General features: G+C 53.2%; 11 protein-coding genes across 11 annotated transcripts; 5 read left to right on the top strand and 6 right to left on the bottom strand.

The window, feature by feature from the left end:
- Positions 1–539: 539 nt before the first annotated feature.
- Positions 540–1,874, top strand: BKA58DRAFT_453042 (uncharacterized protein; the record flags this gene model as incomplete). Its single annotated transcript, XM_046174447.1, has 1 exon — positions 540–1,874. One exon carries the CDS (start codon positions 540–542, stop codon positions 1,635–1,637), a length of 1,098 nt encoding a protein of 365 aa, XP_046029631.1. The 3' UTR covers positions 1,638–1,874.
- Positions 1,875–2,111: 237 nt separating this feature from the next.
- Positions 2,112–3,521, bottom strand: BKA58DRAFT_436496 (uncharacterized protein; the record flags this gene model as incomplete). The annotated part of the gene is made up of 1 exon (XM_046173414.1): positions 2,112–3,521. The coding sequence occupies one exon, from the start codon at positions 3,519–3,521 to the stop codon at positions 2,112–2,114; it is 1,410 nt and encodes a 469-aa protein (XP_046029632.1).
- Positions 3,522–4,317: 796 nt separating this feature from the next.
- Positions 4,318–7,251, bottom strand: BKA58DRAFT_103325 (uncharacterized protein). Its single transcript, XM_046163780.1, has 5 exons — positions 6,949–7,251; positions 6,644–6,756; positions 6,519–6,593; positions 4,463–6,472; positions 4,318–4,414 (listed from the first exon to the last, which is right to left on the bottom strand). The coding sequence occupies exons 1-5, from the start codon at positions 7,151–7,153 to the stop codon at positions 4,328–4,330; spliced, it is 2,490 nt and encodes an 829-aa protein (XP_046029633.1). The 5' UTR covers positions 7,154–7,251; the 3' UTR covers positions 4,318–4,327.
- A 454-nt stretch (positions 7,252–7,705) lies between these two features.
- BKA58DRAFT_103351 (uncharacterized protein) lies at positions 7,706–12,673 on the top strand. Its single transcript, XM_046163781.1, has 4 exons — positions 7,706–8,409; positions 8,462–8,897; positions 8,994–11,122; positions 11,182–12,673. Exons 1-4 carry the CDS (start codon positions 7,828–7,830, stop codon positions 12,481–12,483), a joined length of 4,449 nt encoding a protein of 1,482 aa, XP_046029634.1. The 5' UTR covers positions 7,706–7,827; the 3' UTR covers positions 12,484–12,673.
- A 189-nt stretch (positions 12,674–12,862) lies between these two features.
- On the bottom strand, positions 12,863–13,994 carry BKA58DRAFT_307235 (uncharacterized protein; the record flags this gene model as incomplete). Its single annotated transcript, XM_046167149.1, has 3 exons — positions 12,863–12,949; positions 12,998–13,718; positions 13,810–13,994. 3 exons carry the CDS (start codon positions 13,992–13,994, stop codon positions 12,863–12,865), a joined length of 993 nt encoding a protein of 330 aa, XP_046029635.1.
- Positions 13,995–14,140: 146 nt separating this feature from the next.
- On the top strand, positions 14,141–17,716 carry BKA58DRAFT_378011 (RNAPII transcription regulator C-terminal-domain-containing protein). Its single transcript, XM_046169663.1, has 4 exons — positions 14,141–14,420; positions 14,476–14,565; positions 14,612–14,674; positions 14,847–17,716. The coding sequence occupies exons 1-4, from the start codon at positions 14,339–14,341 to the stop codon at positions 17,681–17,683; spliced, it is 3,072 nt and encodes a 1,023-aa protein (XP_046029636.1). The 5' UTR covers positions 14,141–14,338; the 3' UTR covers positions 17,684–17,716.
- Positions 17,717–19,032, bottom strand: BKA58DRAFT_333066 (Brix domain-containing protein). The gene is made up of 2 exons (XM_046168196.1): positions 18,876–19,032; positions 17,717–18,817 (listed from the first exon to the last, which is right to left on the bottom strand). The coding sequence occupies exons 1-2, from the start codon at positions 18,887–18,889 to the stop codon at positions 17,857–17,859; spliced, it is 975 nt and encodes a 324-aa protein (XP_046029637.1). The 5' UTR covers positions 18,890–19,032; the 3' UTR covers positions 17,717–17,856.
- A 6-nt stretch (positions 19,033–19,038) lies between these two features.
- BKA58DRAFT_378014 (monothiol glutaredoxin-4) lies at positions 19,039–20,059 on the top strand. Its single transcript, XM_046169664.1, has one exon. It carries the CDS (start codon positions 19,238–19,240, stop codon positions 20,024–20,026), a length of 789 nt encoding a protein of 262 aa, XP_046029638.1. The 5' UTR covers positions 19,039–19,237; the 3' UTR covers positions 20,027–20,059.
- Positions 20,060–21,154: 1,095 nt separating this feature from the next.
- Positions 21,155–22,439, top strand: BKA58DRAFT_103424 (citrinin biosynthesis oxidoreductase CtnB). The gene is made up of 2 exons (XM_046163783.1): positions 21,155–21,199; positions 21,328–22,439. The coding sequence occupies exon 2, from the start codon at positions 21,395–21,397 to the stop codon at positions 22,253–22,255; it is 861 nt and encodes a 286-aa protein (XP_046029639.1). The 5' UTR covers positions 21,155–21,199; positions 21,328–21,394; the 3' UTR covers positions 22,256–22,439.
- Positions 22,439–24,418, bottom strand: BKA58DRAFT_103402 (major facilitator superfamily domain-containing protein). Its single transcript, XM_046163782.1, has 2 exons — positions 24,014–24,418; positions 22,439–23,918 (listed from the first exon to the last, which is right to left on the bottom strand). The coding sequence occupies exons 1-2, from the start codon at positions 24,314–24,316 to the stop codon at positions 22,623–22,625; spliced, it is 1,599 nt and encodes a 532-aa protein (XP_046029640.1). The 5' UTR covers positions 24,317–24,418; the 3' UTR covers positions 22,439–22,622.
- Positions 24,419–25,235: 817 nt separating this feature from the next.
- BKA58DRAFT_308282 (class I glutamine amidotransferase-like protein) lies at positions 25,236–26,157 on the bottom strand (the record flags this gene model as incomplete). The annotated part of the gene is made up of 2 exons (XM_046167195.1): positions 25,236–25,762; positions 25,818–26,157. The coding sequence occupies 2 exons, from the start codon at positions 26,155–26,157 to the stop codon at positions 25,236–25,238; spliced, it is 867 nt and encodes a 288-aa protein (XP_046029641.1).
- Positions 26,158–26,293: the final 136 nt, after the last annotated feature.

A 26,293-nucleotide genomic window follows, 5' to 3' on the forward strand; every position in this document is an offset into this window, starting at 1 on the left:
GCAAGCGACATCAACTAAGCACGGCGGAGAGCTAGATCTTCTCGATGATACAGGACTCTGCCTGCTCTCTTAATGGCGGCGGCGTGCGCAGGCTAGCGGCAGTGGGAAAGCCCGCAAGTGAACGAACAAGTAAGAAGTTGGAGGGCCTAGAGTGACTAGTTCATGCAGCTCCACGGTAGATTATATTATGTTGAACACCAAAGTTGAGTTGTAACACCAAAGAGCTCGAGGAGCTAGTCCCAAATAGGCAGGGTCCCTCCGCCTCGTGCCCCAAGGAGATGCGGCTGATTGTCTTAAACTTCCAAGGTTCAGCCACCATTTTTACAGCTGTGGTTCTAGATCTATTTAATGTGAGGCTGAATCACATCGGCCCAAAAAGCACAGTAAAGTTCGAGATTTGTGCACATTGAGGAAGTCATAAAGCATTCAAATACCGGCGAAGCAATTCTAAGACAATTCCCGGGTTGCTTCGAGTCCTACCTTGCTATTCACAGCTACTTGCCGAATCAATTCATCTATATCTTTTCTACACTATAGCCATGGAGGAGGACAGCAACTGTACGTCCAATTTTGGGAAACGGCACACTTTCACCCTCAACGTCCTCAACATCGCTGTAGTATGGTGGCTCCTACCGGTTCTATTGAAGCTATGGGAAAGACAACCTAAATCTATCCTCGACGGTATAATGTTTTCGGCACTTCAAGCGTCGCAACCCGGAGCTGCTGCTCACTACGCAATCAGAGCTAGCTGTAACCACGAAGAGCGACTGTCTTTGTTCTACAAAGGAATAAAAAAATCCGGAGACCCAGCAAACCCAGGAACCCCAGCAAAGGTGCCGTGGTATATGGTCTTCCTTCACATTATTATCGATGCGGGCTTCGTGCTTTATCCCGCCATCTCTCTCATCGTCAAGCGCCCCGGCTGCGATTCCGATGTTAGCTTACCTATGCTCTGGTTTTACCCGTCCCTTCCTGCTGCCATATTCGGTCTTTGGATTACGTTGGACGCAAAGGTTCTGAAGCTGCGAAAAGGATGGTCCCTCGCTGGTTGCTACATAACTATACTAGGAGTCGGCCTTGGTATTGCAATTCCTACATGGCTGACTTACATGGGTACTTCGAGTACTTCCGGGTACCATTGGCCGATTTTTGCATACTTTTACATGGCATTTCCAGCGGCATTGTTTGTCAATAGCAGGATAAGGGGACCACTCATCGCCTTTATATGCGCAGCAATTGCCGTTGCTGCGCGCAATGGTCCTATCGCATACAGTGCTTTGAAAGCCGATGACGAGGATTCGATCAAACTTCCTGTCCCAAGTTGGGTGAATCAAAAGATTTTTGCAGGCTTCTACTTAGCAATAGGGGTTATTTGTTCGCTGCTCAGTCTCTTACATTTTTACACTGGTGGGATGAAACATCATCTCGAGCACTTGGAGAAGTTGGAAAAGGAGAAAGGGGAAAGAAAACGGGAAGAGAAAGAGGCAAGAAAAGAGGCGGAGAAAATGATGAGAAAGACAGCGGCAGCTGAGTCTGATCCTGAGGCACGCAATTCTGAAGACCCGGAGAGCACGGAGTTGAACGTTACTCATGTGGATATTACTGTCCAGGCATCGAAATGCCTCCTGAAGCCTTGATGACGTCTACAATGTAGATAGTCAGCGCACTTCTACCTTTATATAAGCACATACCATAAAGCGCGCACAAATAATTTATGAGTTATGCTGTAACCAGGTCTCCCAAGACCTGACTTTACACGCAGTACCAACGTCGGCCTGCCGTCCGTCCACCTCCAACTCGCTTTAACGTACGCCCTTTTACTGCTCTTTCTCTTCTCTTCACATCTTACCACCAGTCCTCCCTGAGTCCGCGTAGACGACGCCTTGCTCCATTTCTAGACAGAATTGAAAGGAGGGTGCATGCTGTGAAAAATGAAATCCTGCGATAGACCAGTACGCTACCAGATTGGCTTGCGCACAACACCTCGTTTCGCCTGAAGTTTAAAAACCCGTCCCTGTCATGACATCTTTGCCGGATGGTAAGACTCCAGGATCCAATACATGTCCACCGTAAGGCACGGCCGATGACACCAACGTGTATGTGTATGTATCTCATTTGTCGCAGGGATCTCTCGTAGTGTCGTCATCCGTGTGCTGTTCTTCCAGGCGCTCCGGATCCTCGGGGTTCTCGATCTCCTCCTGACCGTTGACCATAGCCTCATTGTCCTCATCCCACTCTTCAAGTTCCTCGGTCTCGGCGTTGATCATCTCCCTCATCTCCAAAGCGTCCTCCCTCATTTGCTGGTACGGCAAGCCCTTAGTGTCCGTGGGCGCGTGGATGAACCACTCTGATACTTCTTCTTCGCTATCTTCATTGAGGTCGTATACCGTGGCGTCGTCCTCGCTGTCTCCGTCGAGAGTCCAGAGGTGGTACCCTTCTGGTTCGTACTCCTCATACTCTTCGTATTCCTCGTACTCCTCCTCCTCCTCTTCATCTGCGATACTCTGCCTCATCTCACTAGCTACCTCAGCTATCTCGGTTTGGATGACGTTCCATTCTCGCCTTTCAGCCTCTCGGTCCCAGGCCTCGATTTGCTTCATGTAGCCTTCGACGCGCTCAACCATGACCTTCAGACCTCTGGCAAGGTCTTCATTTTCGCCCTCCAGTTCATTGACACGGGATTGCATGGCATGAATGGTGCCGGCGTTGTTCTTCGTCCAAGATTCGTTTTCAATCCGCAGTAGTCTGTTCTCTTCTTGGAGAGCTTTCTTCGTGCGCCAGGATTCGTCACATCTCGACATCCATCCTAGATGCAAGCTTAGGATTTCGGATTTCAAGGCCTTGCAGGCCCTTTGTAGGTTCTCAAGTTGCGTAGATAGACGTTTGGCGGTGTCTTCATTTGACATGATCGTCACGTGCTGTTCGTCAATCTCGTCTTGCGCCTTCTGGCTGAACTGGTTCGCACGCTCCAACTCCTTCTTGGTGTTGTCCAGAGAAAGCGTCATGGACTGGAGCTCTTTGGTTTTGAACTGGACCTGGCACTGTATATCGAAGCACTCATCTTCCTTGGAGTCGTTCTTGCGTATTGCCTCCTTGAGCGCGTGGTCGAGGTACATCGTTACGCCTTCTGCACGGTCGCGTTGGCGTCGGGCTTGGGATAGCTCCTTACCGAGTGCATCGCGGAACTCGACGTGGGCGACGACTTTCTTTTCGCTCTGTTTGAGCGCAATTTTGGTGTTGGCGAGGATGGATTCGGTACCGACGAGGCAGAGGTCAGTACTAGCAGGCTTGGTTTGGGAGGCGTGGAGGTCGTCTTTGACTTCAGACAGCTCAGCTTGAGTGGCCTCAAGTACTGCCTCCTGAATCTTGGCTCGACAGATCGCTTCGTTGAATTTCTGTTCGTAGTGGACCATGCCGATAAGAGCAGCGAGGAGAACCATTCCGGCTGCAGTGGGCCATGCCAAAGAGACCATTGTGGTCGCCAGCAGAGCGACCAACTTGGTCATAGGCATGGAGAACATTGCGGTCGCCAGATGGGAATGTAAAATACACTCGCTGTGTATGCTGTAAGTGTTTGTAGTAGTTTGTGTTCGTCGTAAAAATCAGGTATTCTGGAGAGAAAGATTGTGAAGGAAATCAGCAGTAGTGCAGTCTACTACATTGTTTTATACTTAAGTGGGAATTTCCTTGCACAGACGTGCGTGTTTTGTTACCCATGGTTCAGATGACCATCAGACTGCTGCGGACAGACATCGTGGGCGCGCAGTCATCTCAGTCCGTGGAACGTCGCTTGAACACTCTTATCGTAATTCTGTCACCGTTATAGGCAAGCCAAGGCTTCAACAGTGGAGGCCAACGAGGCAGTGGATTGTAGTAATATCCAATCTGTCCACGTCTAGTGAACATCAAAACAGTCGTTAAAAACATCGTAGGATGGGATACGCTGAGGTTTAAGCATGTGCAATGACTGGTAGCATTTACGCACGCAAGACGACACGGGATGGTGGGTCGCGGCACCAATGAATGCTCACTCTTGGTGATCTCGTTTAGCGTATGACCAATGCTGGAGCCATGGTACTCGTTTTTGAAATTTTGATATGTACAAGAAGATGCTGGTAGACCCAGTGGATCTTTATCGGTGTAAGTCCTATCAATGTAAATCGTTTGGAGATGCGACTAGAGTGGTAGGGTCGTGTGCTGCAACTTTTGTACCAGGATTCCGTCCTGTGACTACTGAGCCAGTCGAGTGCATGGTAAGGCAACAACAAGATCGCCCACGCGAGCTAACTCCAAATCGCTCAGCTTAGATTCATGGCAACAAGCAAGCCTACTCATTCAACTCGACATAGTTGGCGGGGAAGAGACCCGATTGGCCGTTGTAGCTACCCAGCCACCAGTCTTCATCGGGGAATTGCTACAAGAGTATTAGCATCGGTTTCAGCAGTGGTACGGGTAACCTTACAAGTTCAGTTACTGTGGCTCCTTCGGGGAAGCTCAGTTCGTTGTCTTCAGCGGCTTCGTAATCATAAAGAGCGGTAGCAGTAGGACCAGCAGACTGTGATGGTGCCGCGGCAGGTTCGGGCTCTTGCGGCGCCGAGGGATGAGTGGGCAGTGCTGGTGCAGCGGCGGCATCGTCACCCTCGACCAGCTCAACGTAGTTGGCCGGGAAGAGACCACGCTCGCCCTGCGAGTTTGTGCCCATCCACCAGTCGTCATCTACCATGTCAATGTCCGTGACATACTCGCCTTCACGTAGCTCGACCTCGTTATCCTCCGCCTTTTCGTAATCATATTGGATGACCGCGCGCTTGCCGGAGCCACCAGCACCATCATCTTCATCATGTCCAGAAGCGACCGCTGCGCCGACGGCGGCACCTCCTACTGCAGCCGCACCAAAAGTGGCAGCAGCAACGGCAGCGCCGGCTCCACGAGCGGGATCCTTGGCCTCGACTTGTGGCTCTGGGGACATATCGCGATTTTGCCTGGCTGCTTGATCAAGCGATCGCGCGGGCATAGGCGGTGCGTGTTCCTCGGCAGGAGACATCTCCTCTGGTTCGCGCCCACGAGCAACGGGCATGGCAATACGAACAGGAGAACCAGAGGGCTCGGGAGACGGGCTGCGAGGTGGTTGAGGTGGTGGAGATGGCATACGCTGGTGTTGAGTGGCAGGCACATCCTCTTCCTCTGCTTCCGGCTCTTTAGGTCGGGTAGGCAGGCCTGGCATCGGAACGCCCCTGGGGCCTGCATTGGGCTTGCTCGAGGTATCGAGAGGCGGTGGGCTGGAAGCTTGCGGCTCTGGTACAGGGCGTGAAGTTGGCGCTCCCATAGGGACGGCGCCTGAGAAGCGGTCCTTGAGCGAGCTTACGCCGCCAGCTGCAGGAGAAGCTGGCTCTTCTTGTTCAGGTGCCCCACCCGTGCGTTGTTCGCTGAGGTTGCTAGTTGCAGACTGACCTGTTCGGGTGGTCTGCACAGGAGCCCATGATTTGCCGGAGTAGCCACTTTGCCAGCCGCCACCTCCACTCTGTTGGCTTTGGAGGGGAGTTGGGCGGCTTCCAGCATCGGCAGTAGAAGAAGGAACGGCTTCTCCCCGAGCCGCCTTCTTCTCCGCCCAGATCTGAGCAGGTGTCTTTCCTCCTTGGTCAGCAAACGTCTTGCTCGCGGCGCCGACGATTGGTGCTGGAGGAGCGGGCTTTGCGCCAAACCCTCCTGGAGTAGGAGCCTTGGTGCCGGTGAATGTGCTCGCACCGGCGAACTTGTTGGCGACCTTGGGCTTTGGCAAGCTGGTAAGGCGTTCGGGCTGGGCGCTGAAGGCTGCTGACCTCTCTGCGAGCGATTTCGGCTTCTCTTCCTCTTCTTCATTGTTCGACGCTCCTGTTGCCGCCGGCGATACGCTAGAGGACGGTGGGCCGGCTTGGGCCTTTGCGCGGATAGCCGCGATATCGACCTTGCCGACGGGCTCGTACGCGCCTTTGACAACAGTGGGCCGGTCGTCTTTGGCATCGCGCGCCTGGGCTCGGATGGCTGCAATGTCGACTTTGCCAACTGGCTGGTATGCGCCCCTGACGACTTCAGGACGGTCATTCTGCGAGCCCGAGGGCTGGGAACCGGTGGATTCGTCTTTTCTCGCGGTGAGCTCGGCCATGTTAACTTTGGTGGGAGTGTAAGCGGTTCCGACCTTCTCCAGCTGAGATCTGGAGACCTGCGGGGCATCAGCACCCCACCCATCCGCATCTTCATCGCCCTTTGGCGCAGGTGCACGCGAGCGGCCGAGCGGGTTGAAGCCAGCGCCTCCGCCGCCTATCGAAGTAGGTGTAAAGACGGGCTTCTTCGCGGCAACGGGAGGAGGGCCGCGGGAGGCAGGGACATCGGCACCGCCAGAGTACTTGGCGCCTGATGCGTCTGCAACTTTCTGGACAATCTTCTCTGGGCTGAGGTCTTCTTCGGAACGGGCGGTGACTTGGACGTGGTATCCCTATGGAAATTAGCTTGTGCATAGAGGTGGCCGTGGGTGTACGCACATGTAGCAGCTTAGAGACAACCGTGAGATGGCTACCAAAGTAGCCCTTGGTTCGCTCAGGAACACCTGCGCCGCACTGTGTGTACATTAGCGTTGTCTCTCTGGCGGCGGCTGCGAACAGCTTACCCAGGCTATCAGAACGTTCTTGGGCAGCGATGTGTTGGGGTCCTTGACTTTGACGAATGCAAACTGGATGCGGCCATCCGAGAACTCGTCTATCAGGTCGAGCAGCTCACCCTCTGCAAAATGTTAGCACATGTTTTCTTTGTGGTGTCTGTCTTGCACGCAGAGCTGAGCTGAGCTTCGTGATGTGCCGACACCCGAGCTTGGGCGGCCACCTTGCCATAGCCCAAGAGCTCTCCCGTGTTGTGTGCTCGCTGACTACAGTGCATGCCAAAGCCATTGAACGTGTGCTGCGCTGTTCCACATACCTCCGGTGCTCTGCACTTTCAGCACGCTCTCTTTCCCGCCATCCTGCTGGAATGCGCTGACAAGCGGGGCAGCGACTGTGAAGACGGCCCATTGGCCGTATGTGGGCGAGCTGGCCTGGGGACCAGAGGGCGCCGGGGCATTGACGACATTCTGGTAGCTGCGGGTGATGTTGGGGCCGTTGCTGGAGGTGTTGAGCGTGGCCATGGTGGGCGGGAGTAGAGGGGAAGCTGTCGTGGGGACGAAGCTTGGGGGAAGTGGTGGAGGAGGGAGGTGTTGAGAAAAGCAGCACTCGGAATTGACAGCTAGCACGATGCGTGGGACACGGCAGCGTACGCGTATTCCGTATGTGTGCCTGTGTAATTGGCAGTTGGGCGTGAATTAACCTAGTCGGGTCGGGCAGGTCAGCACAGGCAGCGGGCACAAGTTCGGTGTGCAGAGCTGGCAGCTATGTCATGCTTGGCCCGCGCTCGCTGCACTCGGGCGGGCTGGCGCTGGCGCTGGTGGCAGGCAGGCGGAAAGGCCTCCCAGGAGACCCTCGTCCGCCTCACAGCGACGATTGGACATAGCTCCTCGCACTGCCTGCCAACGCTGCATGCCAAAGCAGCTTTCTGCATCCTTCAAACCGCCGCCTAGACTCCAGGCTCCATCCCGGGCTCCATATCCACGCCCTTCTGGCCCTCTAGCCCGACTTCACCTCCACTCTGCCACGACAAACACTAGCACCGACAGCACAGCAGCGCACCGCCTTTTGCAGTCGCCATCGCAAAGCGCGCTGCTACCACGCATCCGCCATCGCATGTCTCTGTCTCCGTGTCTCTAGCCTGCGCACGCCGACAATGAGTCTCTTGTGAACTTTGCCACTGCACGGCTGCGTCGCCATGGAGGACCGCGAATCGAGCGTAGGGTCGTCGGTCGACTTCTACAGCTCCGATGCACTCCCTCCCAATACCAAGGGTGCGCAGCGCGACGCGCCTCTCGCAAAGCGCAAGGCAGAGGATGCGCCGCCTGAGCGTGAAAAGAAGCGCAAGCTCAGCAGCGCGAAGCCGCTCGCAAAGCTACCACCCGAGTTGTGGCAGCATGTTTTCTCTTTTTGTTCGCTTGCAGATCTCGGTCGATTGATCCAGGTCAATCGATCTTTCCTATCCTATCTCACAGATGTGCGCAGCCTGTCGACTTCAAAGTCGCATCCTGGCCGTCTGCGTCTCCTAAAGTCTGAGTCGTTGTGGGCCTCTGCCCGCAACGCAATGTGTACCAAGCCCCCGAAGCCACTCCCAGGCTTCACCGAGCTGCGCATGTGGCAGCTCGCCTGGTCCAGGAGATGTCAGTTTTGTGACAAGGTTGGTTCTCTTTCTCCAGGCGAGCGCGTATGGCAGAAGGGACCCGGTAAAGAAGGCGTCAGGGTCATCTGGCCCTTCGCCATCAGAGCCTGCGGGCCGTGCCTGCTTGAACAGTGCCAGACGGTGAGTTGCACTCTCCCAATGCTCAATTCTGGGTCGCGACTGACATCTACAGGACGCAAGCCTTCTCTTCTCGGCTGCCTCCCCCCTGCGACCCGCCCTCCCGTTCGCCCTCGTCACAAGTGAGCAGCACTACATTCCTGCATACACTCTGCAATCTACGAGTACACCGGCCGACGTCGACATTGCCAAGTTCTACTACAAAAAGCATGTCGAGGAACTCACGCAGGAGATGAACGGGGCCATTAGCCGCGGCCCTGCTGCGGCTGAGGAGTGGTACAAAGGTCTTGATGTTCGCGGCAGAGAACGCATGAGAGCGGCCGAAAACTGGGAACGCTGGGAGGTCAAGAACCTGTGGATGGAAGAACAGCAGGGTGCGAAGCGCGCTCCATCTGCAGCTCCTTCGCATGCCGCCACGTCACACAGGGACCCATCCAAATCACCTCCACGACGAACCCCCTCTCCTATAATTCATGCTCCGGTTCCAGCGAGTAAGTATACCTCTGCTGTCTCATTTGCTGCCACACATGGCCATGCCTCTCGATATTTCAACAACACCTCTCCAGTCCCCAACCTAACTGGTGTAGCACCATCGTCGCAGCATGCGCAAGCGCGACCGCCCACTGTTCCACCACAGGCTTTCACTCCTTCTGGCCAGAGAAACCTACACGATGCAAACGAGGCCAAGGCGACCCGGAAGACCGACATAGAACGCCGGTGTCAGCAAATGGACCCTCCTATCGCTCCCAACGTCTTGCGCCACATGGACTCGTTCAAAGCTGCTATCCAGATTTCACAGCCAATGAACGACTATGCATGGAGTGTTCTTCAACCCCGCTTGATCGCTCAGCTCCCTGCTGCCCAACAAGCAGAAGCCGACCACGTGGCTCGGGCTGCTTCGTTTCCCACAAAAGCTGCCGACCGCCGCCACACGGACGCCAATTCCAAGGAGGCCAGAGAAGTCATGGACCGAGAGTGGGAAGAGTCGCAACGACCCATCCGCGACAGACTCGATGCCATTGCCGAAGACTTCATCAATCAGAGCTGGGACCATGGCAGCGCCGTTACTCACGACAACAGCCCAAAGTTTGCGGCCGACCTCCTTGTTCACGTGCGCCGCACATACTATGCCGAGGACCCCGAACAGGACTCTGATCATCCCGGACAACATGCGCAGCCTTCTACTGACAATATGACTACTAGGCCCAGGCTCGTCCTGGATAACATGAAATGGGTGTACGACAACAAAATCAAGCCTCTAACAGAACCATTCCGGAAGGACATCTTCCTGTGCCATGGCAACGGATGCGAATACAACAATAAGTTCTACGGTTTCGAAGGTGTTACGCAGCACTATGGAGCCAAACATACTGCCGCCTTCAGTTCAGGAAATGTGGTTGTGGCATGGAGAGAAGCCGAGTGGCCAGAGGAGACCCCATTCCACCCAGATCCTCTCTCCGTAAAACAGCCTCAACATACTCATCATCCCTCTTCTAGCACGAATGGGTTTGGCGGTTATTTTGGCGGGTACTCACGCGCAGGGACATCAACACCGCACATGCCGACTCACCATCCACAGGCGAGCCCTGGGCCTTACAACTATGGAGGCCAGTACAATGGACCATTCGCTCCACCACAGGTTCCTTCGGGATTCGAGTACCCCCAGCCATATGCGACACCCGTGGACATGTACGCGCATCAAGCAATGGGTCCCCCGGGCTATGGTGCTCATGCGGCTCAAAACCCATACTTGACCTCTCCAGCAATGATCAACAATGCCATAGCTCCTCCACCACCACCCAATATGCCACCACCTAGCCAGGGAGTTCCTGAGATCGCTCCCAGCGGTACAGAAGATACTGGCCAGAGTACTAGCTCCTTTGACAAGCAAGTAAGTACGGTCATCGATATGACCCAGGACATCTGGAAACGCACCTCGGGGATCAAAGACATGCCAAACAGCCTGCGGGTCTATGTGTTGCTACATCGCGTCATCTCCAAGTTTCATGTAGAGTTCAATCACGAACCGAACCTGAACCACTTCATTGATGCCCTGTCTAATCATGAGATGCCAAAGGCCTTGAAGAATGCACCAGGTCTCTCATGCAAAGCTTGTCAGACGGGCGTTTCGCATAACCTGGGAGGTTCCTTCTACTCCAAGTCTGAAGAAAGAACTACCTATACTGTCCTCGGTCTGTTGTCGCACTTCAGGGGTCAGCATATGCCTTATCAGCAACCCATACCCGGCCACGGAATGTCTGTTGCCCCTTTGGACTGGAAGGAAGACATGATTGAGCTCCCGAGCGAACGTTTCATTTCTGGACTCATACACGCTCCAGGTATGGACGATGAGAAGCTGCTAATGATAGCAACTGTGTTTCCCAGCCTATTCCCTATGCCGCTGCCTAAGATCGGCGTAATTGATAGCCATGGATTAGCTTCCCCAGCCTCGTCAGGACCGAAGGAATCAGACAAAACGAATGGTGCAGTCGATGTTGCGGGTGAGGCAATAGCACGACCCAACTCTGTTTTGAAAGCAACAGAAGCAAATTCGACGCTACCACCCAAGCCGCTGGAGGCTGGTTATGAATCTATTCGGCCAAGCCTCGCAGGCGAATCGAACGAGGCATCTGGCTCCATGAACCGGAAACGTTCGTATCGAGAAAGCTCGCCCACAGACCGCAGGCAGCACCACTATGCTGAATCCCGATACTATGTATGTGATCTACCACACTCCGCAGAAACATTAGTGAGACTAACGCATTTGTCTATCAGATTCCTAGGGATCACCTTGATGATGGCTATCATCGCCCGCGAGAGTATGTGGAGTATGCCCCTAGCCCAAGGATCATCCATGCTGGTCCTGCATATGAGGATTACACCGGCCGCCGAACGGCGTTCCGCGAGCAAGAGCGCTTCTATGGACCACCCGAAGATGTGGTCTATGCACATCCGCGGGAAGGAAGCCACGGCAGTCGGGAATACAGCGCCTATCCCCGCCAGCCTCGATACTATGAAGAGGATGACCATCGGCCCGAATATCGGTTCATGAACGAGCGTCAGTCGAGAGATGCCAGTCCACCTCAGGGGCAGTCTGCAGCAGATCGATTCCTCGCAGAAAACGAACCTCCACAGCCACAAACACAGCCAGAAGTAGACGCTGTCGCATCAGCGCAGGAGAACGGGGACGGCGCTCGTTACACGCCTCCGCCTCCGGAGGCTCCTGTACCAACAGACGCAACCGCACCCGTGCGCCCACTCGCGCCTCCACATCCTAGAGCTCCTTCCACTGTTTCCAACAACTCCCGGTATGATGACTATCAATCCAACGGGTACCGGATGCCTATGTCCGGACCAGGCGGTCCGCCACGAAGGGCTGGGCCTCAACGCCGAAGAGATCGGCCTTATGATAACCGAGGGCCGTCTCGATATCATCGATACATGAGTGTTGCGCGGGAAGATCCCTACGGACGTGGTTCTAGCATGAGCCGATCACAAAGTCGGAGATACGAAGAACAAAAGCGTCGCATCGATCAACAAGAAACACCACAACCTAATGCTGAGCCTGATTACGAGCCTGCGTATTCTCGAGAGCATAGCATTGATCAATCTGTGCAAGATGATGGTTTCTATCCGCCTGCCCGCCGTCATCCGCGTGGATACGTCTCTGTGCAAGACCGTCTGCATCCACATGCGCACGCGTACTCACCACCGCGATATCGTTACGATGAATCTCCTCGCGGTCCACAGCCGGTTTACGTTGACGAGTACGGGCATCCCGTGCATGACTACGAGGTCATTCGTGTACGTGGTGATACCAGATACCGGGCCCCGTATATACCACATCAGCCTCACCGATATGAGCATGACGCATATGGATACGTCCCGGTTCAATACGAGAGACCGACACCACAGAGGTACAATAGTCGTCCTGACGATTATATGTACTACGAGGAAAGGGAGAGGCCCATGCCCAGGCGAGCAGCAGCGGAGGCAGAGAATGAGATATACGAGCCGCCGCAACCGGAGATCAAGGTGGAGAGCGTGCCTGTGCCCATGCCGCCAGAGGCCTCATGATTTCATCTTTTAGCGTGACGTTCGAATTTGTAACGAATTTCCCACCTTGTTTATACCTTCACTATTCTACCATTGGTTCCTGTTTGGGTGGATATTGTGGATTCCAGTGTACTAGTCCTACCCTTCTCGATTGAATGGTTTGTACCATCACGTCACGACATTATTGTGTAATCTCTTGCCCGACTATAATATGATGGCCTTGTTTCTACAAGATTGAGGGACGTGGAGAACAGTCAAGTCCACTTGACACTGCATAACATGGACCATATACAGGCACAGATTCAGATAAGGTGAGATGCCAGGCGAATCTTGTTTTGGCACGTGTGCCTTCTATGGGTATCAAAATAAGGACACGATGGAGAAAATGATGAACGCATGTCTATGCAGTCGACTGAATCACTGGCTCTACCGAGGACTTCTCATCCACACCTTGAGCAGCGGCATCAATCTTGTTTTGAGCGAGGCGCTGTGATATTGTTAGTGTAGGTCCGTAGCTAGATGTATGAATACATACCAACAAATTCCTCAATAGCACCGCAATAGTAACTTTTCCTATGGCGGGAACATAGATCGAGGCCTTCTCCTTGACTTCTGGCGTGAAGTTTCTCTCACTGGAAAAGTTGATGCATGCGGCTCCGTCTCTCATTAACTCGAGTGGCACCTTGTACTTGTCTCCAGGTACACCACTGATGACTACATCGCTGAGCGGGAGGCAGTCGTTGAGAGTCCAGCCAGGCTTCTCCACTACCTCGTGTCTTCGCTTCCTCAGACCAACGCCTCGTGTGAACTCTTGCACGTCGCTGATATCCACGCTGTAGACGTGGGCTCCGTCATTGGCAAGCAGTGCTGCAAGCGGTCTGCCTACCACTTCACTTCGGTTGATGACGGTAATGGTACGTCCATGCAGCCTGTTGCCGTATGGCAGGATGGTGTTGTAGATTCTTAGGTACTCCAGAATCTTGATCACAGCCAGAGGTGTGCAGGGCAAGATGCTCTTTTTCGTGTTCGCAGGGTCGAGAAAGCGAATGTTCTGGTACATGTTGAAAATGTAACGATGCGACAATCCTTCTACATCCTTGTCGATTGAGACAATCTGCTGGAGATACTGGTCCTGTCGGTTACCGAAGATGGGGTAGTAAACAATGATGCCGTCCACGGCAGCGTCGTTGTTCGCTTCGATGAGGCGGTCCTCAAGGAGCTCGCGGTCGACTTCGCGCAGGTCAAATGCGAAGCCACTGCAATGAGGTTAGTAAGCGGCTTTCACCCAACTTTCAGCCAAAGGCTCAGCCATGGAAGAAGTGAGTATCGGCTGATGGACGCGCTCACTTTTCAACACAAGTCTTGCCTGTCCATTCTGCGTATACCCTCGCGGCAGGATCTGCGCTGGAGAGGAAGCCAACGAGTAGCGGCTTACGCGGAATCTTGCTCAGACCATCGCGCACTTCGTCCAGAAGACCCTTCGCGATGTTGTTCGCAAGGATGACTTTGCAGTTAGGTTTATCGTCGGCCATGGCGGGGTAACTTTGCTGTTCTGGGGATGAGCAGCGGAAAAGTCGACGATTGCAATAGTGTAGATCCGAGATCTGAGTCGGTCCAGAGAAGACGATTTTATTTCACAGCACGGGGCCACAAAGGGCAGTCAAGCCTCTTACATCGGGTCAATTAAACACACTTTCCTCACTGCCGACACTTCCCATTAACTTTTTTTGCGCGACCCGCCCCACCATTCCGATACCGGCCAATCAGCAGCACCGCAACTCCGTAACGTCATTGCCGCAACGCTGCAACTTTCTGAACCGCGTGCTTTGAGGCACACGGCAACACATTGCGATATACCGCAATCGCGACAATCAACATGTCAGATGCTCAGCAGTACCTGCTAGACTTTGACAGGAACAAGAAGGAGGCGACGGCGACTGCTCAACGGAGCGCGACGCGTATGTACGAGGTTCCGGCGGGGCATCTGGTGGCATGAGGGCTGATCGTGGACAGGACTGAAGAATGGCGAATTGAAGCTTATCAGCCTGGTCACTGACCTCGGAGAGTACTTGAACAGTGAAGATGGAGCCACGCGGTCAAAGAGTACGTATGGCTGGAATGTAGTAGGAGCTGGGCTAATCCATCGTAGCGATGTCGTACCTTGCGGAGGTACTCGCAGCCGTTCCACAGAAGGTTCTTTCCCTCCAACAACGTACGTGAGCTCGCGATCACTCAGCCCATAATATACCGTCTCCCGTACACATCCATCGCACATTCCAGACAATAACGGTCATTGGAGCCGGGCCAAAGCATCAAACATGCATTGCATTTCTAGGACGCGAGCATCGTGTCATAAGATAGGACCAGGCTAACGTGAAGGTTAGGGAACCTGCTCTGCGATTTCACCCTCTCCCGAACCGAAGACAACGAAGGCCTCGGGTCATGCGCAAAGGCACTATTGGCCCTCGAAGAGCTAGGCAAGTGGGACGACCAGCGGGTAGTCAGCATCGTTGAGGCCCTTCTCAATAATACACACCCGCTACGGCAATACAAGCAGCAGAGCGAACGCTACCCAGTGCTGCGGCTGATCGATACCCTCATGGCGAAATACCGCGAAGTACTACGAGCCCACCACGATGCGACATCAGACTTCTTGGGACGCTTCATATCATACTTTGACGGAGAAAAAGATCCTCGGAATCTAATGGTCGTCTTCTCTATACTGAGGGTTCCAATGACAGAATGGAACATTGGTGGAGATGCACAGGACCTGTTCGACGCAGTCTTCAACTACTTCCCGATTACTTTCAGGCCGCCACCTGACGATCCATACGGTATCACCGCACAAGACCTGAAGGATCGCTTGCGAGATTGCATTTCATCCACGGCCGACTTCGCGCCATATGCGTTCCCTGCGCTTCTGGACAAGCTCGATTCTACTTCTATGAACACCAAGCGAGACGTTCTGTCAACAATCACCGCCTCAGTGACCGAGTATGGACCAAGGACAGTATCTTTGTACGCAGTCACGCTATGGGATGCACTGAAGTTTGAAGTCTTGAATGTACAAGAGGAAGACCTGGCGAAGGAAGCACTTGCAGGCCTAGCAGCAATTGCAAGGACACTATCACAGGGTACCCCAGGATCACTCAACGCCTATCTCAAACCAATCATCAAGGAGTGCAACGAGCACCTTGAAGATGCACCCACGAAACAGTCACAAGCTTCCGCCAGATTTCTCCAAAGCATCGCCAACGTATCTCCCGAAGTCACCAGCCTCGTGCTAGCCGGAGTGCTGCCGAACCTCTTCCTACTATTCCAGACAGCTGACACCATGGCAAAGCGTCGAGGTTTACTGGAAGTTCTTGTTCAACTTGTAAAAGCCAACATCGACGTGTATGGTGACTGGAGAAAGATGGGCCCTGGTGGAGAAGAAGTTAGCAACAACGCGCTCGCTCAGTTCCGAGACCAAGCGCTAGAAGTCATGTTGAACGGTCTCGAGACAGCCCCAGCCAAAGAAGTGTCATTCAGACTGGTCTGTCTTGATGGACTTATCCAGCTATCGAAAGCGCGAGGACTACTCAGCGATGACGATATCGGCAGAATCATTCAGCTTCTGCATTCCGTCGTCATCCACGAAGAATCACATGGAAAAGACGAAGTCAAAGAAGCAGCAATCAACGGCATTGTCGAAATTGCTCACCAGAAGCCGCAGGTGGTAGTCGAGAAAGCATTCCCGGCTTTCCTTGCGCAACTTCCAGACACAGACGCGGACGGGTCGAAAGGCTACTCAACCGTTCTCGAAGCCTTCGCCAAGCTGGCCAGCGAGGAGCAGGTATTTGACACCGTCATACTGCGACTCAAGAATAAATTCAGCGCGGCAGTCCAACAGGGTGCTTCTTCAACATACATTGTCGCGCTACTTTCCGCGATGTTGTACGCACTCAAGAAGGGTGAGACCAAGCTGTCGCAGGGCTTGGATAGCTCGGCCTACTACAAGGATATCGCATTGCCACTTATTCAACGCGCATCAAGTTCTGATGAAACACATCCAGCGGCTTTTGACGACGAGACAACACTTGACCTTGTCGGTCGCATATGCAACTTGATCATCAAACATCTCCCAACCGAAGAGCAGAACACTGTTGCTGCGGAGATGTACACCTTGTTCCGCGGCAAGTCACAAACAGAACTTCCGCCCTTCAGTCTCGACGCTGGTGTGCAAGCGAACAAGACAATGATCGTCTCTACACACCTCCTCGCTTCTCTCTGCAGGGACGCGACGCTACCTTGCGAATTACAACTTTTGATCTCTTCTCTAGCAAACTACGCTCAGCAGCCCTCTTTATCCCTACCAGTCCGATCAGCATCCCTTCGGCAGATGTCTCTCATCATCAACAAGTACTATACCAGCGCTGCACTTAAGACATGCATGGACCCTCTCGTCGCGGACTTTGATCTTCTCAATCCGGAGAAGCTTGATCCGCCACGGATACGCATCATCTTCGCGTGCCTCAAGGGTATTGTATTGCGAAGCAGCCCAGCGCTCAACACATTGTATCCAACGCTCTTGTCTTTGCTATCACATCCGAAGTATGGCAGCACAGTCGCACAAGGCTTCACAACTCTATTGCAACCTGACGACCTTCTCACTAAGGAAAACCACTGCCAGATCCTCGGTCTACATAAGCACAAGAGCTTTGCGTTACTGGTACCGAACATCACAAAATCATTCCGAGAAGCGGATGCCCAGACGAAGCCCAACTACCTCATCGCACTGAGCGGAGCACTGAGATGGATGCCATTTGAGATAGTAGTCGAGGAAGTTGGACAACTCGTTACCCTGCTTCTCCAATCTCTGGACCTCAAGGGCGTGGATGTTGTCAAAGAGGCCGCGATTGGCACTCTCAATTCGACCCTCACGGAGAAGCCGGCAGTGCTCGAAGAGCATGCTGGTGCACTCATCTCTCGTCTTTTGAACAACGCTACCGTCACAAAGGACAACAATGCTACGCCGCCACCGCCAGCAGTGAGGGTAGCAGCTTTGAAGTGTCTGCACCTGGTAGCAGAGAAGTTCAAAGAAGAGAGGATACTAGGCTACAGGAGAGAGGTTGTTAGGAGACTCATTGCAGCGCTGGATGATGGGAAGAGAGATGTTAGAAGTGCGGCTGTGAAGTGCCGGGCGAAGTGGTTACTGGCTGATGAACCAGATGACGACTAGACAGTAGACATGACAGTAAACGTAGACGCTGAATATCACTCGAATCAATTCGACTTTTGAGACGCCTATGACTTGCTACAAATGTGCAGATTGGTATAGTCTCGCCCAACAGTTGAACGCCAGAGGCACCCTTAACGCCGCCCATGCAGTTACTTCTCATGTCTTGATACATTTCATACTCTGGCCTTCTTGGGCGTCTTCTCTTCCTCCTCGCCTTCACTCGCCGTGTCCTCGACACCAACCTCCTCGTCGTCCTCACCCCTTCCTCGCTTGAGACCCTTCATCTTCCTCGTCTGCAGGTTACCATAGTCTTGCTTGCCAAGATGAACCTTGGCCACCTTGTCACCCATCATATCGGTGTCGAAGTTCTTCTTGGTTCGCGGCTCGGCGCCCTTGGGCTTCTTCAGCGCTTGCTTCATCATATCCGGGTCAGGGAACATCTCGCGGCCGAGCGAAAAGTCCATGCGCGGGCCCATCTCCTCGACTTCGATGCGCGGCAGCTTTTGGCCTGAGCGCTTGGTGCGGAGAAGGTAGAAGCGGAGTTTTATTTGCGGGTTGGGGAGCGCGTCGGTGGGTTCTTCGGCGGAGACGGAGACGAGGTATTGGAGTCCTTCGACGTCGACTTCGGTTGCGTCTTGGCCCTTGAACAGATCGATGAAAAGGCTCTTGGCTAGTGTATATTTGGTTTGGGTGGGGTCCTCGAAGACGGTGCCGTGGAAGCTGATTAGTGGCTTGAGGCCGATTGAAGGCTTCTTGTTCTTGAATTGCTGGAGCGTCCGGAAAGTCTCTGCGTTGATGTACAGCTCTAGCATATCCAGCATCTTGTATGAGAACGTTCTTGCTAGTGTCAGGCAGTGTGGTCGCTTCTTTGAGTGTAAGGACAGGACGAGGAGCGAGGTATCGTTCTTCTCGGAGAAGAACTCGAGCGAGGTCGCATCGTCGAAGGGGTGGATGTCGTTCTTTTTGGTGAAGCGCTCGATGAAAGGTCGCTTGATTGTGCAGAGGTCGGCGACGGCGAGCTTGAGGATCTGCGAGGTCTTCTGGCCAGAGACGAAGAGCGTTGTCTTGGGGTTTTCGTTCTGTTGCGGCTCGCGCTTTGCCATTGCGCGCTTGGCGCGGGCATTCTTGGGCTTGCTAGATTGTCATATTAGAGTCGCTCATACGTGCACAAGCGGTAGTCGTCTTTACGTACACCGTCTTCAACATCTTGTCGTTGTTGTCTGGGTTGGTTGCGGATGCCGAAATCTTGGCTAACAAAAAAGTTCCCGGGATCAACGGCGTCGGAGACACCTTTCGCCGATCTGATAACGGAGAAGCAGGCCGTGGCGGGGTGATTCCGCAATTCGGCCTCTGACGTGATTTCCCAAGCAGGCGCTTTGCTTCGGGCGGCAACTAAATAGTAATCGGATCATACCATCCTTCCAGACTTCTTCAAGCACTCTTACCGCATACAATCCCAAAAATCACGACCACATCACGCCCATAGGCTAGCCAGGCAACTACCGTTGACATCAAAGATCAACCGCTCCTCCTTCGACATATACGATTAGTACCATGGCTACCATGCAGGAGATGCCCGATGAGTCGGCTTTCCAGTCGACCGTGTCCGCGCTCCCACCTTCCACCCTCGCCATCATCTATTTCCACGCGCCATGGGCCAAGCCGTGCGAGCAGATGGGCGTTATCCTGAAGACGCTCGCAAGTACATACCCCGCCGACGCGCCCATAAAGTTCCTCTCTCTCAACGCCGAAGAGCTGCCCGAGGTCTCTGAGCAATACGACGTCACAGCGGTCCCATATATCGTTCTACAGAAAGATGGCAAGACCCTCGAGACAGTGTCGGGCTCAGATGCCTCCAAAATACGAGCGGCCGTCGAGAAGTACGCCGGCGCTGGCAGCGGCCAATCCTCTAGTCTACCACCCGCGCAAACCGTCACACGACCACAGGAGAATGGAGACAGCACAGGCAAGAACCTCGCTGGGTACGCGCCTAGCGCACAGGACCCCAAGACGGCCCCCGACTACAGCGCAGGGGAGCAACAGACAAACAAGGAGGAACTACACAGGAGGCTAGGCGAGCTGGTCAAGGCAGCACCAGTCATGCTGTTCATGAAGGGCACACCAAGCTCGCCGCAGTGTGGCTTCAGCCGGCAGACAGTGGCGATTCTGCGTGAGAAGGGCATACGGTACGGTTTCTTCAACATTTTGGCCGACGACGAGGTTCGGCAAGGACTCAAGGAGTTTGCCGACTGGCCAACCTTCCCACAGCTCTGGGCGGATGGCGAGCTAGTAGGCGGTCTTGATATAGTAAGTGCACTATCATATTCTGCGCACAGGCGCTAACAGCTTGCAGGTCAAGGAAGAGTTCGAGAACGATCCCGATTTCCTCTCCCAGCACGCCGCCGGTGCCCCCAAGACGGCAGCTTAGAGAGTTGCAACCACCTCATTCAAGGGAGGATCTGAACAGGTGCTCTGCAGTCTACATTGACATTAAACCGAAATTTCGGCCGACCTTTGACGCAATATAAACTTCTGGGTCGTTTACTTCAACTATCCCCTGTAGGTTTGTGTTCAATCCACTCCTTGAATGGGATGCAACGGGCAAAGCACGTGAACTCGGCGAAACGAAGGGACTGTAAATACTGAAGAGATTGGACGGACTGGGGATGAAATCTAGGGAATACTGGGAATATTGAAGCCAGACAAGTGGGAGGCGTACCTTGGAGGCGTACATTAAAGGCGATAATGACGATGGCAGGGCACGGAATCATGTATACCAAGGGGGGTCATAAATCTGTCTACGCCTTGATTGACGGCATGGTCATGTTCGTTGATGCAAGCAGAGTGGTGGATTGAAAGTGGACTGTTCATCAATCTTTTCGAATTCTACTCTTCTTTCACGGTCTGTCCGAAATGCTTGACCTACGCCCATACCCATGATTCTTGGACAACTCTTGACCTGTGTCTGACCTTACGCTGCGTCGCCATTGGGTCTAGCGAAACCTTACCACGTCTAAAGTTTGGCTTAGATTCTGTTTAGAAAAAGAAAACATTGTTTCAATACATGCTGAGACGCCGGTAGCGCGTGTTGGTGCCCTGTTGCAGTCGCGCTTTGCTGAGAGTCAGACGGAGATCGTTACTGCGCCTTCGAGAACGTTCTTTCCAAAGATAATCAATGCTAGAAGGGTGTCCAGTCCAATAAGCGAGAGTAGCCACCAGATACATGTTCTTCCGGTTGACATGGAGCAAGATCGATCGCGATTTCTATGATGACCGTCTAGCGCGTTCTTGTGCCGACACGGTTCCCCGCCCTTCGCTGCACCCATTCCAACCTCACCGCAACACTCTTTTTCCATCATAGATCATCGATTCTTGGGGAGAAACTCTAGTCTAGATATTCACAGGCTTTGGAGAGCACTACACACCATATGTGTCTCACATCTAGTAGCACAGCTATATGCAGGGGCAGCGGTAGGACGCCTTCAACCACGCTACGGACTCCGACACCTAAGCACGGCAAGTCAGTCGCATGCCGCCAAATCTGCTTTATCTTGGGTGTCAGCCTTGTTGAAGCATGACCTGCTCGCCCCCACGTTAGATTTTGATCAGTTCACGGTACTAACCTTTAATCTTTACTCTTCAAGGCTTCGGCTCGGCCGATTATCGATTGATCGCAAACACCTCAAGTGAAAAGAACATATAATAGCAAACATGCCTTCAACATACTCACAACCAGTTTCAAAAATACCGCCAACGAAGCCCGACACGACATCTCTCCCCCGAATCCTCTGTCTGCATGGCGGCGGCGTCAACGCCGCTATATTCAAAGCGCAATCGCGATCTCTGATCCGCCATCTCCAACACTCCTTCCGCCTCGTATGGGCCGACGGCCCTTTTTTCTGCGATCCGCACTCAGACATCATCGGCGTGTACAGCGATTACGCACCTTTCCGACGCTGGCTGCGATGGCTTCCCGAACACCCTGAGATCGATGCGGACACATGTATTGAAGAGATTGGATACGCGATGCGCACAGCAATGGAAGATGATGATCGGGAAGGCGGCACAGGCGAGTGGGTAGGCTTGATGGGCTTCAGTCAAGGAGCAAAGCTATCCGCAAGCCTACTACTCGAACAGCAAGCAAGGGAAACACAAGCGCGCAAAGAAGGCACGAAGATCGCCACTGGTATCACAGGAATCTCAGGTATAAGGTGGAGGTTTGGGATACTACTCGCTGGTCGAGCGCCCCTAAGCAATCTGAACCCTGAGCTCATGAAGAGCGAGGCTCTTGTGAGTGCGGGTGACATATCGGAAGGGTTTCAATTCTGCAGAGAGGTGGACGAGGAGGCTACACTACATAAGCCTACACTGCATGTCCACGGCATGGCGGATCCAGGTCTACATCTTCATCGGAAATTACTACACGAGTATTGCGAAGACTGTACAGTGACGTTGGTGGAATGGGAAGGCGCACATCGGATACCGCTCAAGAGTATGGACGTTGATCGGGTGGTTGACGCGATATATGATATGGCTGAGATGACTGGGGTGAAGGTTTTGAGGACTGTCTGAGGTGACGAGATGGCAGACAAGAAGAATATATTCATTAGGAACGAGCAGTGGTGCCAACAACGTTTCGGTGAAACAGACCTTGCAGTGATCTTTCTCATCACGGCAGTCTACACAACAACTGTTGGGATAATGAGGATGTGATGGGGCCATCGTCTTATCTCCACGGTGATCCATCCCGAACCGGCCCTTTCTAAGTTCTTGATCAAACGCTTTGAGACTTCCAGGTATATAAAACTCATAATCATCAATATTTCGATGTGACTTCTCGATCATAGATACCAATATAGATGCAATGTATCCAGTCGTTTACATAGGAACAGAACAAGGAGAGTAGCAGAAAGACGACTGATGAATTATATTAGTCATGTCACATCGTAACCTCCTCCTGTTTTGCCTTCTTCTCTTGTTCCTCTCGCTTCAGCCTCCTCTTTTCCGCCAACTCTTGTCTCCATTTCATACCGTCCCGCATGATCCAGAACACGACGCCCAGCAAAACCGCCATTATCAGCGCTATGAATGTGAATGCCCACCCCGGGTTCATAGCATGGCACATGGGGATAATCGCCGCCGTACCGCCAGCACTCATGAGACATCTGGCAAAGTTGACGGCCGCAGTTGCAGCTGCAGGCTTATCGCGATGTAAGTCAATGAGCAAGCCATTGGTGATGTTGAAAGCACCAGTGACGCCAAAGCCCATGATGAACAAAGCAACTTCAGGGCCCGCAATGTGTGTTCGGTATTTGAGAGTCCACCCAAAGATGATGAGTCCAAACATGCCAATGATGTGGCATGGAATTAAGATCTGTAGGCGAACACGTTCGATGGGGAAGTTGCTGAGATCTTGTTGTTTGCCCTTGGAGATGGTCATGCCAACAGCTTTGGCATAGCGACGGAAGTTCCAGTCAACAACTCGGCCCATAGTAAGCGATGCGATAAGGGAAGCTACGCCATTGGAGATGTAGCAAAGACCGACATGCAATTCGTTGAGGCCATATGCGGCATAGAATAGTTCTGGGATCGCCGACACAGTGACCATCATACCAGTGAAGAAGAGGCCATTGTAGAGTAGGAGAATTCCAGACTCCTTCTCGGCCAGAATCCGGAACGTCGCAAGCGGGTTTGGCCAGGCGACCTTTTTCTTTTCGGGCTTAGGAGTAACCTCGTTAGGCGACAGCTTTGCAAGCTTACGAGCTTGTATACAACTGATGACTGAGCGATTGACGCCCTGAGGAGGGATAGAGCCATTGCCAACCACTTTCCGGCAAGTCTCAGGGAACAAGAACACGAACAACACAAGCAGCACACCGGAGAAGATGGCAAGGAACCAGAAGATGGATCGCCAGCCCAGATACTGCGCCAGCAGACCGCCTATCGTCGGACCGAAAGCAGGACCCATCAATACACCGGCCTGTGCATAACCCATGTAGGTGCCTCGCTCAGCCGACGTGGAGATATCCGCGACAACCGCCATTGTCAAGGCAATAGCAGCCGTGCCGCCAACTGCTTGTACCATGCGCAGGATGAGAAGTGCGATGTAGTTTGTTTGGAGTGCGAGGCCAATGTTGCCGATGCTATAGATGATGAAGCATATGATGAAGGTCAGCCTTCGCCCACTGTTGTCCGATAGAGTCCCAAGGAAAGCGGGAGCTATGGCTTGCGCGATCTGTGATAGTCAGTTGTAGTCAAGATTATCAGGCCTTCGGGGGAACAAAAGCGTTCCTATCTCGTTGCATATGAATAAGAAATCTTCACACATACCATGTACGTTGTAATTGATATGTTGACCTGCGTAGGTGTAATATCCAGGACGTTAGAGAGCACATTAAGTGCCGGAAGAAACATGGACGCGCCAAAAGGCGATATCAATGCTGAAATCGACACTAAGAAGATTATCCATGTCTTCATGCCTTTGCTGAAGACAGAGTATGGAGGCTCAGAGGCCAGTCGTTCCAGGTCGTCTTGCAGTCCATCTTTTTCGATATCCACCTCCTGGCTTCTTCTCTCTTTGTCACTGGCAACATCCAGGTGATCGTCGCTCGCTGTATCTTTGAGAGTAGCCATGGCGATGCTGTTATGATCTCAGCATGAGGGGTGGTGTGAGTCCGGGTGGTATGTTAACGCTAGCAGATGCCTCAACAAGCTGGCAGTGTAGAGTGGCGTGGAATTTGTCTCAAGGTCTGGGGAAGGCGAGGCTCGAAGAGTTATCGACCCAGGTCATGGGGATGCGCCCACCCTTAATCCGTCTGGTCGCCTGTCGAACATGGCGCTAGCGCCGGGACGTGGAGAGCATGCCGTGCCCCGTTGAATCTCGCTCCGCAACATGCTTAATTCCAGGGTTTGGATGCGTGTGAACGAAGTGCTGTATGCACGCTGGGGAGCAGCCGGCCGATGTTGACCGATCATTGTGCAGGGTGTGTGTGTATCGAATGGCACCCGATGTAGACAGCTGGGGTATGAACGCGTTGATGCTGTATCTCTGTCTACTGCACGCCTCTGTGGAGCGATGACGCACTTGCAGACGTCTTGAAAGAGGCAGGTGGGTTGGTGTCGGGGGGCGCGCCCGGGTATAAAAGATATCGGAAGCTCTTATCCGCGCGCATCGGGCGTGCTAATGCCGAAGGGCACCACCCACCCGATGTTTGGCCTGCTCTAAGAGGATCTACATCAATCGAGGTTGAGACAAGCTTTTGCAACGAAACTCTATGTGGTCGTGAATTGTTTTGTTGGATTGGTGCATTCTGCTCTCTGAGGCGTTGCGAACGGTCCTACTCAACGCTTCGAAGCCGAAGCGGCGTACGTCACTTCAATGACGCAAGATATGCTCTTAACACTGATCAAACATATATAATAGCATTCGGTACATACTACCTGCGCCTATTTCTGTGACCTTTTAAAGTACCCAGTTCATTCAACGCCAATGATATGCTCTTTCTCGTAACGTCGTAGCGGGATCCCCCGGAGCCTAGGCCGATGGTGGTTCCTACGTGTATATGTCGTCGTCGCCGTGGAAGAATCTTAATACTGCTTTCGCGACCAAAAGACCATCGTGCATCCAATCAGCCCTCTCAGCGGCTTCGTTCGCATCCTCTTTGCTGACACTCCCACTCTCGACCCTCATCTCCAGCTGTCTCTTAACGAGAGCCTCGTCAAACTCCATATGGCCTTGCGTGGTAAATAGCCTTTTGTGAATGTACACGCCCTGCACGCCTGTATGTTCGCTGGTACCCCATACATGTACCTTAGTGTTCTTTGGTATCATATCAGTCGTCTCGGTTGATGGAGGATTGACGACGTGGTCGAGATGCATCTGGTGAAGATGAATCTTGGACTCGGTTTCGGGCAGATTGAAGAGGTTGCGGCCAATCTCGGACAGCTGGATAGGTTGATGGGAAAGTTCCCATTCACCGTCCTTCTGGGGTTTGACGGTTGCGCCGAGAGTCCTGCAAAGAATTTGATGTCCGAAGCAAATTCCTGTGAAGCGGATATCAGGACGATGTTGCCAGACATCTGTAATGTAGTTAGCTCCTGCATTTTCCGACAGGGGCTCGTCTGAAACACATACCTTTGATGAATTGTATGAGCCTGAGGATCCAAGGGTCGTCACCGTGCGCGTCCCAACAGCTGCCCGTGATGAGTATTGCATGGACATCGTCACCGATCTCCTCCAGCTTTGGAATTGCCCCACCTTCCGGTTCGACCACATATTGCATGGCAGTCTCGATGCCTAGACTCGGCTTGTGCTCGTCTCCCGCTTTCTTGAGAAGTTCGCCCAAGACGACCCCGAAGGATCCTGTCTCTTTTTGCGTATCGGGATGTGTCTCATCTGTCTCAAGCACAAGCATGCGGACTTTGTTGGGATGATCGGATAGGAGTGTCCGGCTTTGCGCAATCGGTGGTACCATCTTTGCTATCGTCGTGTGGAAGTGCTGCGGTGTGGAGACAAGAAAGTTGTAAGAGTTACCAGGTCGGCAGGCCGTAGGTCTATGTACACAGGGTCCAGCAGATCTTTTTGCGAAAAATGACGTCTGTCGTAGAAGC

This window comes from Alternaria rosae, assembly GCF_020736505.1.
Source record: "Alternaria rosae strain MPI-PUGE-AT-0040 chromosome Unknown BKA58scaffold_2, whole genome shotgun sequence".
Lineage (NCBI taxonomy): Eukaryota > Fungi > Ascomycota > Dothideomycetes > Pleosporales > Pleosporaceae > Alternaria > Alternaria rosae.

What these genes read in the sequence shown, in the direction of transcription:
- BKA58DRAFT_103325 (XM_046163780.1), bottom strand. Translation starts at nt 7,153, where the DNA reads ATGGCCACGCTCAACACCTCCAGCAACGGCCCCAACATCACCCGCAGC. An exon ending in AGAACGTTCTGATAGCCTGG is followed by an intron (nt 6,594 to 6,643) that starts GTAAGCTGTTCG and finishes ATGTACACACAG; the next exon opens with TGCGGCGCAGGTGTTCCTGA. An exon ending in GAGCCACAGTAACTGAACTT is followed by an intron (nt 4,415 to 4,462) that starts GTAAGGTTACCC and finishes ATACTCTTGTAG; the next exon opens with CAATTCCCCGATGAAGACTG.
- BKA58DRAFT_103351 (XM_046163781.1), top strand. Translation starts at nt 7,828, where the DNA reads ATGGAGGACCGCGAATCGAGCGTAGGGTCGTCGGTCGACTTCTACAGC. An exon ending in TCATGCTCCGGTTCCAGCGA is followed by an intron (nt 8,898 to 8,993) that starts GTAAGTATACCT and finishes TAACTGGTGTAG; the next exon opens with CACCATCGTCGCAGCATGCG. An exon ending in ATGCTGAATCCCGATACTAT is followed by an intron (nt 11,123 to 11,181) that starts GTATGTGATCTA and finishes TTTGTCTATCAG; the next exon opens with ATTCCTAGGGATCACCTTGA.
- BKA58DRAFT_378011 (XM_046169663.1), top strand. Translation starts at nt 14,339, where the DNA reads ATGTCAGATGCTCAGCAGTACCTGCTAGACTTTGACAGGAACAAGAAG. An exon ending in TGCTCAACGGAGCGCGACGC is followed by an intron (nt 14,421 to 14,475) that starts GTATGTACGAGG and finishes GATCGTGGACAG; the next exon opens with GACTGAAGAATGGCGAATTG. An exon ending in GGTTCTTTCCCTCCAACAAC is followed by an intron (nt 14,675 to 14,846) that starts GTACGTGAGCTC and finishes CGTGAAGGTTAG; the next exon opens with GGAACCTGCTCTGCGATTTC.
- BKA58DRAFT_378014 (XM_046169664.1), top strand. Translation starts at nt 19,238, where the DNA reads ATGGCTACCATGCAGGAGATGCCCGATGAGTCGGCTTTCCAGTCGACC.
- BKA58DRAFT_103424 (XM_046163783.1), top strand. Translation starts at nt 21,395, where the DNA reads ATGCCTTCAACATACTCACAACCAGTTTCAAAAATACCGCCAACGAAG.
- BKA58DRAFT_103402 (XM_046163782.1), bottom strand. Translation starts at nt 24,316, where the DNA reads ATGGCTACTCTCAAAGATACAGCGAGCGACGATCACCTGGATGTTGCC. An exon ending in TATCAATTACAACGTACATG is followed by an intron (nt 23,919 to 24,013) that starts GTATGTGTGAAG and finishes TGACTATCACAG; the next exon opens with ATCGCGCAAGCCATAGCTCC.